Source organism: Fusarium venenatum (genome assembly GCF_020744135.1).
Source record: "Fusarium venenatum strain MPI-CAGE-CH-0201 chromosome Unknown EDB82scaffold_3, whole genome shotgun sequence".
Taxonomy (NCBI): domain Eukaryota; kingdom Fungi; phylum Ascomycota; class Sordariomycetes; order Hypocreales; family Nectriaceae; genus Fusarium; species Fusarium venenatum.
Window position 1 is genome coordinate 1,021,831 of NW_027072131.1, and position 15,751 is coordinate 1,037,581.

General features: G+C 47.4%; 3 protein-coding genes across 3 annotated transcripts; all 3 read left to right on the plus strand.

Annotated features, from left to right (window-relative positions):
* The first annotated feature begins 618 nt into the window (after positions 1–618).
* On the plus strand, positions 619–2,588 carry EDB82DRAFT_503450 (uncharacterized protein). The gene is made up of 5 exons (XM_065608705.1): positions 619–1,222; positions 1,284–1,360; positions 1,413–1,442; positions 1,493–1,969; positions 2,027–2,588. The coding sequence occupies exons 1-5, from the start codon at positions 911–913 to the stop codon at positions 2,430–2,432; spliced, it is 1,302 nt and encodes a 433-aa protein (XP_065463780.1). The 5' UTR covers positions 619–910; the 3' UTR covers positions 2,433–2,588.
* A 634-nt stretch (positions 2,589–3,222) lies between these two features.
* EDB82DRAFT_503452 (uncharacterized protein) lies at positions 3,223–4,415 on the plus strand. The gene has a single exon (XM_065608706.1). The coding sequence runs from the start codon at positions 3,362–3,364 to the stop codon at positions 4,088–4,090; it is 729 nt and encodes a 242-aa protein (XP_065463781.1). The 5' UTR covers positions 3,223–3,361; the 3' UTR covers positions 4,091–4,415.
* Positions 4,416–8,140: 3,725 nt separating this feature from the next.
* Positions 8,141–10,592, plus strand: EDB82DRAFT_208183 (uncharacterized protein). Its single transcript, XM_025726534.2, has 5 exons — positions 8,141–8,224; positions 8,338–8,422; positions 8,490–8,821; positions 8,870–10,149; positions 10,200–10,592. Exons 3-5 carry the CDS (start codon positions 8,572–8,574, stop codon positions 10,497–10,499), a joined length of 1,830 nt encoding a protein of 609 aa, XP_025581091.1. The 5' UTR covers positions 8,141–8,224; positions 8,338–8,422; positions 8,490–8,571; the 3' UTR covers positions 10,500–10,592.
* Positions 10,593–15,751: the final 5,159 nt, after the last annotated feature.

A 15,751-nucleotide genomic window follows, 5' to 3' on the forward strand; every position in this document is an offset into this window, starting at 1 on the left:
AGCTCACATCGATGATGAGAAAGTAAAGAAGCTTCTGCTGCGCGCTCAAGCTCAACTCAAAAACACCAGGAGCGCATCTGATCCATTGACTGTCTTGATCGCGGCAGTCAATTGGGCTTAGCGCGAGACATCGGACTTTTAATAACCCGTGCAAGGATCAAGCCATGTCTCCCACTGGCAACACATACATGTGTTGATAATGCATTTTTGGAGATATTTTCATGAGCTGCTCAGCTTGAAATTACACTATGTCAAGAAGTAATCTTAAATAGACCAAATATAAATTTCCATTGTGTTATTCAGGAAAGAAAAGGCTCAAGCCCTACAAGGACCGAAGGTTATTACAACATGGACACTATAACTTGTGTTTATTTGACTTACCGAGGGAGGATGCTTATCCCCGTCATTTTGGATCGCCATTATTGGATAGGTAAATTGTAGCGATACCCTTTTTATTCGTACCTTTGTGTAAGGACGGCAAATATGCTGAGTGCTTTAGTAGTCTCCTTGGTATTAATCAAATCATGCATACATACAGATCTACTAAGTCAAGATAGGCTTCAAGTGTCAAAAGAGGCGGCTTATATAAGCTATCAGCTGGCAACAAACTCTTACATACCAACTGTAACACACTCGTAATACAGCACAAGTATTTCTTGTACGACAACAACAATTGCCAACACCTGTCGTTTGATAGGGTTTGTGGAGTCTTGTCATCATCCTAGCAGTATTATTAGCGTCACGTCTAAAACATACCCAACTTGGGTTGAACGCCGTGTAGTCCGGCTATCTTTACAAGGGTGTTCCATAAATACGGTAACATTCCACTCCGTTGCTGTAGACAATTCTGCTTCACGTTTGTGGTCTTCCCCTCATTCAGAAGACCATTGATAGAGCTATCAACGCCAATATGGACGCCCATATGTCCGTTGCTGGCATGAACGCCTCATCGTCGACAAGTTTCCAATCAGACTTGCTCACCAGAATTTCACCGACTTCGATCTCTGGTCCGGTCCTCTTGGGCCTCTTCCTTGGATATGTTGCTCTTTGTTCTCTTCTTCGGTTCTCCCGCATAAACTCCCTTCTTTCCAAGTATGGGTTCCACGATCGTGCTTCTTTAAGTCGAATGACAAACCAAGATGCCTTCGAAATTGTCAAGACTATGGCAAACCTCGAGTTTCCACTTCTCTACGATCTTGCCACTCGGTTAGCGTTGTTTGAGGTATGCCCAAGCAACAACTAATACCAAAGCTATGCAAGTCCCATGTTAACCTGCCGAATAGACTTATGCCGTGCAAAACGTTGGACATGTTCTCTATGGTGGTAGCGATCTAGCTATTACTGCGAAAGCCCCCAAGAGGTACAGTTGTCATATTCCATTTCATACAACTACATACTTATACAATTTACAGATATGCAGACACTGAAGTCGTCTATCTCTGGTAAGTTCAATTACTACTCATCACTGCAAGGGTATCACTAACACCTCCAGCTTTGCAAACTTTGCGCCTGATTCACCAACTCTTAGCAAGGCGATTGCGCGTACAAACTTCCTGCACGCACCGTACATCAAAGCCGGCAAGATCAAGCAAGAGGACCTCCTCTACGTACTTTACGCCTCCTTCGCCGAGCCCGTTAGATTCCTCAACCAGTATGAGTGGCGAAGTCTTACCGACATGGAAGTGGCTGCTATTTCCACTCTGTGGAAGTACGTTGCTGATATGATGGATATCGACTACAAGACTATCCTCAATAAGACTGAGTGGACTGATGGCATTGAGTTCTTGGAGGATGTGACACGTTTCGCATCGGACTATGAGGACAAGTACTTGCGCCCCACGAAAGAGGTTCAGAAGCTCGGCGACGTTTTGATGGATATGCTGTTGGATTCGTATCCCAAGTTTGCTGCCCCTGTCGGGTATCCAGCAGCCTGTGTTATCATGGGACCTAGGTTGAGACGAGCATTTGGGTATGTCTATTCCATCCTTCCTTGCTCACTGACTCGAGTGTACTAACATATGAAAAGCTTCCCGGAGCCAGGATTGGGCGTCACTGTCCTGACTTACAGTCTTTTGCTTGTTCGGAAGATTGCTGTCCGGTTCTTCTGTCTTCCTCGTGCTTCCGGTGTAGAGTTCCTCTCCCAACCAGACGAACAGACAGGTCGCATCACTACTCGCCATTACATGAAGGAGCCTTATTACGTGCCCGCTACATTCTGGCAGCGCTGGAACTTTGAGGCTTGCATTACTCGGCTTTCTGGTGGACTACTCCCTGGTGATGGTGGCGCAAAGATGAAGCCTGAAGGGTTTCTCTTTGAGGATATTGGTCCTGAAAAGGTTGTTGGCAAGGGTATTGAGGAAACCAATGCTTTTGAAGAGAAAGCGAAACAAAAGGCGTTTGCGGGCTGTCCATACAAGCCCGCACGAGCTTAGACAGGTAGTATGCCTGGTTCAAGAGTAAAGTTTGACCGAGGGGAGACTGGTGAAAGCATTTTGTCGATGCATATTGCGTGGTTTAGACTTCTAGCGATATGATGGTATTTCAGCATAGTATGCAGTGATACTAAACAATCTTATTAGAGTTATTTGATGTAAGTGAGTGCAATTTATGTTAAAATATCTCCCGTCCCTCGAATATATATGTACCCAGTACATTCAAACAGTATTGTGCACTCATTACGGTTGATATTGACCCGAATAAATGATCTCGGTTTGTATACGGTGTATCCAACCACAAAGCTGGTAATAAACTTCCAGGGTTTGACTCCATTCAATACGAGCTTATTTCGTGTTGCCTTGTAGTTTCAATCACCCATCCGATCTTTACACACAGTCACACACAAGTTTCTCATTACTGCCGTAGCAAAATACTACATTAAGTGTGTCAACTGTTCAAAACTCAAGTGTTACATGGAGGTATGCTAGTAAAACCCCTAACAACGTAGAGCTTCAGGGTATCTGTCACACCTTGACTCCTTACGTCACTAATGTGCGTTGCATCTGAATCATGAGCATACCGTTTGATCAAGAATTAATTCTCGTATTCCGCATTTGGAAATACCAAGTTGAAGGAGATGGAGCTATTGACGGAATCTGATCGACAGTTCCCCGTTGGCTGACTGCAAGTAACCGCGTGCTAATGTGCAACAGGCAGCCAGCAAGATCACATGACGTAGTTGGCAGCCATCGCCACGCTTCTTATTCAGACAACGTCTTTTTCATTGATTCATCCAAAGCCAATTTTCAAGAGTAAGCTTTAGCTTTACTAAACAAAACAAGACAATCACAAAATCTCAAAACGTACGAAATTCTTCAATACTTACCATACTCCTTGTGCACGGCCAACTCCAAATACCACTGATATGCCTCCCATTACCCTTCATACCTCGAGCCCCATCGTGGCAGCAAAACCCGATGGTGTCACTCCCAAGACAGCTGAATCAGGCGACCCTGGAGTGCCTTCCAATGTACCAGCAAGCAATGAAGCACCTACTTCCACCTACCCGGCAGCTCAGCCAGGAGCGCGTCCGTCCATGCCCGCTCCAACCGGAGCACCACAGGCTTTCGCACCCGCCCAGCCGACGCCGACTCGGACTACTATGAACACTAGCCCTCCAGCTCCGCAGCCCGGCGCAGTCCCGGTGCCGCCAAATGGATCTCAACTCCCACCGCCTCCCAAGACTGGAGAGACACTACGTGATACTCAGATGCAGCCTACGCAAATGCCTCCTCAGATGTCCTATGCTCCCATATCTAGTGGATCGGAGTTCACCGCACCTCGTTCATCAACGGTAACGGCGGCTGGCCCGTCACCGATGGCTGGCTTGGGCCCAACGGCCGTGCTGGGCGGAACAGGCGGTAGCGACTTTTCTCACCCACCTGGCTACCACCAGAACGTGCACGCATCCGAATTCACCAGTTCTCAGCGCGCTGCGCACGAAGCTTCGGTGTCCCAGGAACGCAGACCATCATTGGTAGGGGAAGACGAGGGCGAGGGAGTCTGGTCGACCGCCAAGAAGTGGGCTTCGGCTGCCGGCGACAGTCTTGCTGCAGCTGAGCATGAAGTTTGGAAGCGAATCAACAAGGACTAGTGACTTTGCAACGCGCACAAAGAAAAAAGTTAAAGAGCATGCCTAGGACAGGGGAGTGGGAAATGGCTCAGTACGATAAGGCTACGACTGGGATAGGATCATAAGTTCACGTTTCTTTGAGAGTCACGTTTAATACGTTAATGTTTTAAGGGGATCAGACCCATCTTCAGCGACGTTTCTGCTGTTCTATTTCCAGAAGCGCGGAGAGAGAACGGAAATAGATGTGGCCGATGAGAAGTTAAAACAATTTGAACAAGGCGTCAAGGATATTTCGACGGTACCTGAGTAACGTAGCAAAGAAATAAAAAGAGAGTTCATTGCGGGGGAAATGTGTCGACGTAATTGGTTTGTGATGTTCATTTTGAGTAAAGACGACAAGGCCTGATTCATGCCCTCACCCAAAAGGTGGTGGTTTAATTTCCCATTTGAGCAGTGCTTTCAGGAACGGACTTAGCATGTTTAGACCCTGGCCACTCTACGGCCTTACCGGGCTCTGGCGGGGTCATGGAAGGATCAATAGAACGCATGTAGAAGGGATGGGATGTGGAAGACGAAAATAAGTGCCCACGGCTGAATTACCCTGCAACTTCCTGCCAAGTTTCGAATACAGCGGAAGTGTGAACAGAAACAGTTTAACTTGTTCTCACCTACCTACTTGGTTATCTGAGTGTCTCAAAGTAGAAATGTGCTTTTGACTCTAGCCATGCTGAGCTTCACGGCCGCAGGGTTCAGCACATCGACCACCATGATGACCATGACCATGAACAAGATCACGATCTTCACAACCGCCTTGAGCATTGGCATCTATAAGTTGTTATGCAAAGAAGTTTTAGTTCTTAGACTTAATTTATGGTCTTTGTCTGTTAGTTTTAGTCTACTATGTTAGTCAGTTGGGACCATCTGACAGCCTCAGTTTTCATCCCAACGTACCAAGCTATTGGGCTCAACCCAGCTGACTGGAAGAATTCACCGTGCTCAATGTGGAGAGGGCAAACAAAAAAAATACAGTTTTAGTGTTGGGCACAGAAACAGAAAGAAACAGAACTTGTCGTTATGACATGTGTACTGCAAGATGACGCGTTGCAATATAACGACGAATTGTACTTATACACGATATAACCGAATAAGCAAATGGGGCTGTATGGAGACGAGACGAGGGAGAAAGTATATACTGGTTAAATGATGGGAAAAGAAAACAAGAGATTGCCAACGCGATGTAACAGTGTCAACTGGGCTCTTCCTTGACCCGAAGGAGGATCCGGCACTTGTTGAGCATGGAATTGCCTAGGTGAAGGGATCGTGGGGTTGTTCTGTATTCAGGTGCAGTACCTACAATCTGCGAGTGTACTAAAATGGACGGGAACGAGATCGAGATCTGGCGATTTCTTGCTTTGTAAAGTTGAAAATGACCCGTCGTTAGGGAATGCGCTGTCTGTGCAAACAAGTCTGCTATTCATAGACTGGAAATGATCCACTATTGCAATTAACTGTTATCCTTGGATCGTGCGCTGACGTGGTCGAGTCCTCGGCGAATTGTGCTTCAAATGCTAGGTGCGGTACTTAGGTGTGGCTTTCTCAGCGGGCAACTAAGCTAATAAAGCTTGGGCTCTTATAAATTAATTACTGAGCTTCAGTGCGCTTCCAGTTGAGCCACGAAATCGTTCAGTGGATAAGTCAGTGGGTGCACCCTTGGACGTATCAGTGGGCCTTGTTTAATAACCCCTGGTCTTGCGACAGATCTGAGACACGCCGGTCTCCTTGCGCACGGCTGAGACGTGGTTACTCTCTCCAATCAAAAGACCTTATTTGCGGCCTCTACTCCCAAACGGTAGGAACAAGAGACTCGTCCCGCTCTTCTCATTAGATCCCTGTTCCCTTTCTCGCAAATCATATGTTCTTGTCTGATCCACTCTCCTTCAACTTCAAACACTCGCTTGTCATAGTCTTCTCACTCACGCTTGCAACCTCTGGCCCTCCCGTCAGTGCATCTCGAATCTCAGCACAGCGGGCAGTAAACATTAGCCAAGGCCGGAAATACAGGTAGATTCAGCTATACTTTCAGTAGGTCTCAGTCGGATATACCCTCCAACAGCCAAGCGGGAGCAGATCGAGAGCCTCAATGGCCTCCTCAAAATTGGATAACTCACATATCAGTCAATATTAGCACCAGACGTTTCTTCTGCTATAGGTCATCTATGCTTCCGATTCGTTCATTGCCACTAAAATTTCACACCTTCCTCCTCAATCGACTGGCCAAAGCCTGGATTTCAGGGCGCGTCGCCTGCCGCGATGCGAAGTGATGTTGCTTCATCCTCGCATTGAGACACAAATCTTCTGATGACCTATCAACCTAGAATGCACACATACACTGCTGTTGTGATTGCCTGCTACTCTGCTTATACTACCGTCACCAAATTGACGTATCGTCCAAATCCAAAACCTTTATCAAGGTCCTCGAGTGTTCACCGCCGTACGATCGAGACCCAGACGTTGCATCTTGCCATACCGACGCCCCTCGTGCGGGGGATCAGAGATGGGGTCTTTGACGTATGCACGATATCATATCGCCATATCGCGCCGTCAAAAACGCCATCCTCAAAGATTTACGCTCTGGCTTAATCTAGGCGATCCCGTAGTTATTCGGCTCGGTTCCTGAAATCTTTCGATAATGGTGCCCGTCAAGCAATTAGCCTACGCACCAGCCATCACACCCGAGTCTTAGCGGTTTCAACTGTTGTGAAAAATAGCATACGTATCTTTGCTACCCTGGCCTGTCTCGACTCTAGCGCGCATTGTCCCTCTCCCGGGGCTTCAGAGGGGCGTGCCGGCCGACACTCAGGGTGTGCCAAACGAAGGACCCAGAGCCATCAAGTTACCGTACCACCTTGGCCAAGGTGTCAAGAAACAGATGTGGTGTGCCTGCAGTTGTAGCTCGCTTTCGTCGGAAGTTTTGTCAACCCCAGACGGGACTAACGTGGCTCAGTTTGAGTCGATACAATGAAAGCTTCGATCTTGTCGACTCACCAGCCAGCCCGTCCATCCACACATCCCCCTTCGTCTCTTTTTTCTTCAGCATAGGATGAGACAAGCCACCTCCATCGAGTCACTGTTGTGCAGCCCGACTGGACGGTCCAATGACCCGATCAAACACCCTGGCCATACACTCTTGAAGCCTGCGCCACTCTTGGTTGTCTTAGGCTCTGTTTGGGCCATCTACGATACTATACAGGTCCTTCATTTCGCAATTTCTATTCTTTCGGATGCCTCGCACCATCATCTTGACTCTTTGCGCCCCTCACAAGAACCAAGCTCACTATCAACCGCCCGCCAGCCTTGTCGACTGAAAGCTGTGGCCTTATTACCCTTAGTCCGGGGTCATGTACATCCATGTATATACCCCTGTCATGTCGCCCCACCGGCTTCTCAACTTCCTTGACTTTATTGACGAACATAGTACTGTACTCACAACCTGCTAGGGCCCATCCCATCCTGGCAGCGCTGCGACTCTGTTTTGCACCGGATAGCCCCCTCCTTCCTCTACTATGTATCCGCTTTCTCTTGTACCTGTTCATAGATCGGTCTGTGTTGGGTGTTGGAATCCACTCGGTCCAGCCCCTCCCGTCTATCCAAACCTCTCCCCTGGTGACTGTCCCTGACTTACGGAGCTACCTTGTCTCCATGGATGATGCCTCTTGCTCTTTCATACCGTCTGCTCTTATACCTCCAGGTTCCGGCTCCGCCCTTCGACCTATCCTTTCTTGCATACGCTTCTCTTGCAATTCTATTCTTCTTTTCTAGTCATTCCTTAACACAAACACTTGCTTATCATCAAATCGTATAACATCACGAGCCTGCCCTCCACATATCAAGACCCGGTCTAAACATCCTCTCCTTCAAAACAAGGCTCACCAACTACGCCACTTTCCTTTATAAAGACAACCAACCGATACACTCTCTACGCGTCTTCGTCACCAGCTGCCCAAAGGATCCTGTTTCTTGATAACGCTGCCAATATAGCCTAGCCGCCTTGATTCCGGTGCTGCTTGTTCCCTACAACACCTTTCATACAACGCATGCTGCTAAGCCGGAAATTACTCCCACATTCGACTTGGCCATTGCTTCTTAGTTACCCAGGTAAGCCAAAGATGTTCCGCGGCACTCCCGAAGATCCAACGACGATGTGGACCTCACACCCTGAGTCCGTTTACCATGATCGTCCATCACGGATTCATGCTAACACCACGCAGCCCTTGTCAGATAGATTCTGCATATTAGCTCAACGGCTCGCTCTTTGACAGGGCCCTTCTGTTCCTGCTTTTGTCACACCCTACTGTATGCTTCATGATTCTTGTCCTTCCTTTCACCTATATTCACACGAGACTTACAGTTGATGTTACAGCAACATCAACGTTGAGACTTCACTCCATTTCATTGCTATCCGCGATAGTCTTCACAACTGGCTCTCATAGCCCACAATCAAAATGAATCACAACGAGTTTACCGAGTCCGAGTCCATGATGGGCTCAGATGAGATGTGGTCAACACCAGTGACCCAGTCTAAGCCTCGACCCATGCCTATTTACCAAGGACTCTCTTTCTGCGGTGCCGAGGATTTCTCATCAGTACCATCTTGGGACACATCATCCGTCTCGTTCCAGCAAACTCCCAGCGAGACCATGTCCCGTCCTGTTTCTATGCACCAAGACTTTTATCCTCCTACGATGGGCAACGGTAAGTGCATCTCAAACTACACTATGTCACTCGACTAATCCCAAACAGCATCGTGGATGGATAAGCCAACTGAGGATCACTTTGATCTTCATGGCATGGATTACGATATGACCATGGGAATGGGTAACTCTTTCACTGCTGATGAAGCCATTCCTGTTCTTGACCTCAAGCATGGTACACTTGTTGAGGAGGATCTGATGGCTATCGACGGTGGTTCAAAGCAGCGTCGCATGTCCGGTTCTTCCTTCTCCATGTCCACCTCCGGTGCATTCTCCGACATGCACCATGATGACTTCTCGGCAGCTCTCTCTGAGGCACCCTCCTTTACCTCAGACTATCCTCTTCGTTCCAACCGCACTTCCATGATGTCCTCAACTCAGCTCTCGCCTGTTGCTTCACCGCGAATGACCCCTCAGTCAAGGACCGACCTCGTTCGAACTCAGAGCCGTGGCCGTGGCGCTTCTCCTTCTCCTCGACCAGTCAACGTACGATCTGCTCCTTACAGTGTCGAAGGCCCCAGAATCAAGCGATGGTCTACAGGCACTTACGGAGCCCCTGCGAGCCGAAAGCCTGTTCAGTACGCCTACCACCCTTGCCAGGATGTGTACAACAACCACCAGCAGATGTTTTCCGGCCACTCTTCTCCCGCTGTTGGCGCCTCTCCTCTGCCTCTCAACTACGGCAATCTCCAGGCTATGCAACAGGCCCCATTCGTCGTCCCCAGCACTCCTGTCTTCCAGAGGAACAGCATGCTGCTTCCCACCCAGCTTCCATCCCAGATGGCACAGCAGCAGCAATGGCAAACCGACTGCAACCATTACGCCCCGCCGCAGCCTCTTCTGTCTCATGGTCTTTTCAGGATGCTTCAGAGCAACGGTGACGCCAGCTGCCTCAACGGTCACTACACCGACCTGTCTGACCCTCCGGATCTGTATGCTGCTCTCCAGGAGGAGCAGATTCCCCCTCCCCCTGAGGACATGAACCCCGAGGACCCCGACATGATGCCCCGCGAGCAGGAATTGCGATTTGAAGGCGACCTTTACACTCCTAGATGGGTCCGGGGACACGGCAACAAGCGCGAGGGATGGTGTGGAATCTGCAAGCCCGGAAGGTGGCTCGTGTTGAAGAACTCGGCTTTTTGGTACGACAAGTCCTTCTCTCACGGTATCAGCGCCGCCACTGGAAGCTCGTTCCAGGAGCCTCAGCAGAGGCGACGCATGGATGGCAACCCTGATGTTTGGGAAGGCCTTTGCGGCAGCTGCAATGAGTGGATCGCACTCGTCAGCAGCAAGAAGAAGGGAACCACTTGGTTCAGGCATGCTTACAAGGTAGGCCTTGTTTCTTCTCCATAAGATGGTCTTTAACTAACAATGTCTAGTGCCACACACACCTCAAGGTCAAGGATACACCCAAACGTCGCCGCGAGAGCAGCAACGCCAGGGCCTTAGCTATGTCGAGCATGGTAAAGACCAAGACTGATGCTCAACGACCTATCACGCCCCAGATGCCAGGCTCCTCGATGGAGATGGCTACTACGCCCCGACCTTCCACCATGTCACAGATTACATCTCATCCTCAGTCTCACCATCATCTTCTTACTCCTCAGGAGCCCTACACTATTGACCCGATGTCTGGAAACGTCCTCGTCACGACCGAACCTTTTCCGAACATGATTTAACTCGACACACGACCTTTGCAATTATACCGATTAGACATTTCCTTTTGATTTCCGTCATTCCACGACAGCAGATCAGTCGTGGATGACACCACACTCGCTACGTTACGAAAGATTCCGGGATGACATTTGATACCAGTTGAAGCTAAGGATGATGTTTGTCGTTCCTGGAAGCTTATTGTTTTTTGTTTAATTCTCGTTTCTTGTCTCTCTTTGACTGCTCTTTTTTGCTTTATATTTTCTTCTCTTGGAGCTATTTGGGAAATATGGAATGCCTGGCTTTGAGGCCTGATCAGGAAAAAGGCATTTATCCATACGTTCGAAGCTGGGCTTGGAAAAAGTACATGTCAGGATGGAAAAGAAGCAGAGAAAAAGTGGAGGACACATTTCAACAATTTCTTTTTTACTTCTTCTTATTTTCTTTTTATTACATCTGCTCACCTTTTGAGAGATACCCCAGGAGTTTTGCTTTTGTTGCACTAGATAGAATGGTCGGTTTAGGATTGGGAGCTTTTCTTTAGGGAAGAGCCTGATGAATGAAACGAGCAAAACGGACGATGCTGCTGGCCAGTCGAAGTCAAATGCATGCTTTACTTTACAATAGATAGAATCAATACCACGGTCACCCATCATGAACCACTGCTGTCTACTTTAACTTGCGCGTGGGTCAACAATCACTGGAGTCTGTCTTGATCGTTGAAGACGGAGCTTTCCGTGAAACGTCAAATGAGAAGGATCATCGGCTACTGTGTGTTTGTTTCGAGGGCAAGTTGGCGCGATGTGACGCCAATTTAAAACCAAAGGCAGGCTGGTTTGTGAGCCCGTTGCAACAACGCAATGTTGCTTTGCAGATGGAAAAGTGGTACCACGGCGGGTTTAATGAAGAGTTTAGAGCCTATGAAAGGCTGGCGCAATGATGCCCGGCGGTTCCTGAATAGGAAGACCTTGTTATTCTGGCAGAATACCAAGATATGTGGCGCATTAAGATCAGGGATCGATAGGTGTTCAACCATCACACCAGGGAGTACTGCAACCTTGAGGAGAAATATTTAATGTTTGCCGTTATTAGACTGGGTGACGAGATCTGGGTAGTTCCAGGGCTGACAAGGACATGACAAGTCGGCAAGCGGGAGACGAAGATCCCTTGTTGATCCAACGGTCGAGGCGAACAAGGAACGAGTAAATTTCCTGAAAAGGAACTTATTCACGTAGCGAGTTTCCGGAAACCGCTATTGTTATACGCATGCAATTATATCGTGTTATTACTGACGAGACTTAGGCGAAACAACGTTCGGTATAGCGATGAATATCATCTTAGCATTTCATTATATGCTTAAGCGAGAAGCACGTAGAGTTACGGATAACCCATCACCCATCGGTTACATGTTGTTTCTGCTGACGTGACAGGACCCGGATCTCGACTTGGCTGAATCTGATGCAGGTACCGATGAGCTTCAAAACAGACGAACCAGGATCGTCACACGTCAAGTTTAGTCATGTCAAGTCTTTGTCACAGAAATCTACCACGTTGGTGGATTATCATGTTAATTACGGAGGATTTTGTAAAGGATCCGACATGAACGCGTGGACCACGAGAGATTTTCTTACATACTACACATACAAGGAAAACCCGTAACGAGATTTAATCTGAGGGGCCAGAAGCTGCTGGTTGGGCTTCCAGTCAGTGTCTTGTACCCGAGGAAAGAAAGCGACGAGGCTAGAATGACAGCGCATCGTGAGGAAGCAAGCAAGACCTTGAACCGAGAACCTTAACAAGCATTATCCGGCACATCCTTGGTATTAAAAGAGGACTCTTATCAAAAGGATATCGTTGCCGAAAGGGCGTCTGAGTTGTCAAGATCTTGAGGGGGGTGTGAAGGTTCCTTGTAGTAGAAACAAATACTTGCCTTAATCTCCCAGAATTCATGCGTCGCGGAGGCCAGGCCGGATGGGGCCGGCCGGGGAGCAGGGTCCGGAGAGGAAGAAACGTTGAGCGGGGCCGGGAAGGATGATGATGGTTGAATAACTGGATATAGAGAGTATAACTTAGTCATTAAGTTGGTGGTATGTTATACCTTGATGCTGGCATTTCTGTGCACGTTTGCTCGGATGTATGTGACTGTTTCGGCCTTCGGTAGATACTCGCGGCAGTCACCTTTTCTGCGATGGCCTCACTTGTAAAGAGAATCAATTAAACAAGCAACAGGTTGTTGCTATGCAGCGTGCTTATCTGTGAAGCTTATACAAGCTAACGAATAATCTTCAGCAAACAAAGAATGTAAATCAATCAACAAAGAATAACGCCCGCTGCAGAATACCTCAGAGTTAAAGATAGGAATGTCACGACTCAAACAGTTGGAATGAGAGAATGCAAGCACTTAAAACCCTGGTCGAGAAAGGCCTATTTCCATCTCGTCAATTACGGGCGACCAATCATGAATCAGTATGGTGCTTCACTTTACCATCTGGCTGGATTTGAGACGATAGCATGTGAAAGAGGTCTGCGGATGGGTCTGATCATGAAAGCATGTAAGAGATATACTCTGGAGTCTATATGGTTGAGGTTATCCTTGTGGGTAATATTGGCGAATATAGTGTCTCTATTAAAAGAAGCTGAAGAGTTTGTGAAACCACCGAAACTATTATTGTTTCAAAGAAGAGTACCCGATCGTGGTCAAAGCAACGTCTATTATTATACACCTGTCCCGTTGAACCCTGTCTAGGAGGAACTTCTGACGATAACTTCATTGGTGAGTCGTTGAAGCGAATTGCAGCTCATGAAATTACTTAAAATTCAATGTTTCCGATCATTATTATTGACTGCAAATGAGAGCCATGTTGTCTCTTGCCCCGAATGTCAGCCACAATCAACTTTGCTTTTTGCTGTACCTGAGATACTCTATAGGTTAACCAACGACCAACTAACAAATCAGAATTCATCAAGAGATACCATTTCTTTGGTTCAGCCATTGGAGGAATCTCTTCCGAGCTGAGAACTTAAACTGTTCAAAAAAGCAAACACAAACAGCCAACTTCACTATGATTTACTCTAAAACCACCGGCTCCCCGACTAGCAAGATAGAGCCTGAGAACCACACAGACCAAACGTCTCGATGACGAGTGCAAAACCCACCACATTTTGACTCTTGGTTTCTCTATTGTTGACTTGAACTAATGTTTATGTGACGTGATGCATCGCTTGTTTCTCGAGCAACGTCTGAATCCAAGTGTTCAGGTCTCAAGACAACAGGGCTGAATTTCCTTTGTTGTATGGGCTGGAATGAGACTAGACAAGACAATAGGCGATCATGACAAACTGGTGAGCTGATTGTGGTTTCGGAGGCTTGTTGGTTGGTTGTAAGCAGTCGGTGAGCGATGCAGCTGCAGGGGATAGTTTAGCTTTCTGGCTATTGTTGCCTTCAAAGGGAAACTTGTCCTTATCATGATCAATATCAGTCTATAATAACATCAGATGCTTCCACGAAGTTTCCTTTTGGAACACTCTGATACAGATTGAATATCTCAGTTCAGGAGGTTGTATTCTATAGTTAAATATATTTATGACGGGAGTCATAGCGGGCAACCATCATGACATGGATTAAAGACAACCGAGCCGATCATAACTCAACAATGACCAATCACTCCAGTCATAGCTTTTCTTTGAGAAAAGTAACTCAGGTTTAAGTGAAGTTAGGTAAATCAACGGCTATCATAAAGAGGCGTCAAATAGTTAGCTGTATTGTTATCCTCCCAGCTCATGAGAGGCAGCCGTTGGGTTTCGGGCGGTGCCTCATCCAGGTTAGATCTGTTCCAGCGGTTGGCTAATCGAAGTTAGCAGAGTGTAGCGCACTGAAGCCCCTGAAGACGTCTTTTCCCGGTGGTTGCCCAACAACGGCTAAGTTGAGAGGAAGTTGCTGATGTACCACCAAGCTTGCGATTTGAGCTATGATATTGATTTGAGATGTGAATAACTTTTGTTGACTTTTACTGTCCTTTGAACAATTACTGTGTCTGTCTTTCTCCTCAACTTCTTTGCACCGTCTGTTACGTCTAGCCGAGGATATCATTCCTGCAAACAGCTCAGCTCAGCTCAATCAGTGCAGTGCAGTGCAGGTGTTGTAAATAGGAAGGTCGGGCACGGCGCATACTGTATTGTATCCACTGCATTCGTCCATTCTTATCCTTATCCAACCCGAACCTGTCCATTCTCATCAAGAATTTACCGACCGACTCGAAGCGAAGCGAACAGACCTCTTCTGCCTAAAGGATCCTCGACTGTCGGCACCCGCAAGATCACAGCATCACCATTCACGAGACGAGGCGATACAGGACGGAAAGAAAGACAAAAGAACTCGAGAAGGAAGACAAAACCACAAACAAGAATAATAACACATACCGGATGTCAAGGTACACATATTTTCTTAGTACTCTGTTTGCTTTCGCTATATCAACTTTGGCCTCGGTATTCGTATCGCATCGTATCCCCAGCAGCTGGACCATCAAATCATCCCACTATAAACAACCATCCATCTCCATTGACGACGAGACAAGCCTCAAGCCAGGTCTCATACTCAGCACTTCAACACTTCATTTATCTATTTATCTTGAGCATTCGGGCGTCATTTGGCGGGGTTTCTAACTTCTCCCTGCTTTTGCTCATTTTCTCCCTTTTCTTTGACCTGCCTGTAGCCTGGTCTCGCCTCGCCTGCCGTTCTTTCCCTGCCTGCCCCTCCTCTTTTTTTAATCGGGGCTTACTTGCTTTGGTCCATCCCGTATTCCATCCCGACTCCCGACGACTTCATTCCTCCCTTTACACCATATTCCATCTTTTTTTATCATCAGAGGCTGACCGACATGCTTGGCCTGGCAAAACAGTCTTAGACTTTAATTCTTTTATTCCGTTTTTCATGATCCTTTACGACTTCCCGTAATGACCTACGAGCACCGACCGACCTGCGACATCACATCTAAATAGACTTTCCATCTTTGCATCAAAGCAACAACCTCTGTTCTCACAGCCTGCCCACGCACGAGCTCGACATTCACGAACCCGATACTATCCGATCATCTGCAATCTGTCGACCTCATCTGATTGTTCCGAATATTTATCCAGTGCTATTTCTCAACATTTTGCATGGTTTTAAGCCCTTGCTAGTGCTTTGCAAAAGCCAAACGTGACCTGACTGGCCGTGCACGTTATCAATCTCGAATTCGATACTTTGCTCGGCTTGTATCAAAATCGGCCTTTATGACAA

Bases quoted from the DNA above. Each gene is read 5' to 3' on its own strand.
- EDB82DRAFT_208183 (XM_025726534.2), top strand. From the start codon at position 8,572: ATGAATCACAACGAGTTTACCGAGTCCGAGTCCATGATGGGCTCAGAT. The intron at 8,822-8,869 runs GTAAGTGCATCT...AATCCCAAACAG, and splicing joins TCCTCCTACGATGGGCAACG to CATCGTGGATGGATAAGCCA. The intron at 10,150-10,199 runs GTAGGCCTTGTT...AACAATGTCTAG, and splicing joins GGTTCAGGCATGCTTACAAG to TGCCACACACACCTCAAGGT.
- EDB82DRAFT_503452 (XM_065608706.1), top strand. From the start codon at position 3,362: ATGCCTCCCATTACCCTTCATACCTCGAGCCCCATCGTGGCAGCAAAA.
- EDB82DRAFT_503450 (XM_065608705.1), top strand. From the start codon at position 911: ATGGACGCCCATATGTCCGTTGCTGGCATGAACGCCTCATCGTCGACA. The intron at 1,223-1,283 runs GTATGCCCAAGC...CCTGCCGAATAG, and splicing joins CTCGGTTAGCGTTGTTTGAG to ACTTATGCCGTGCAAAACGT. The intron at 1,970-2,026 runs GTATGTCTATTC...ACATATGAAAAG, and splicing joins AGGTTGAGACGAGCATTTGG to CTTCCCGGAGCCAGGATTGG.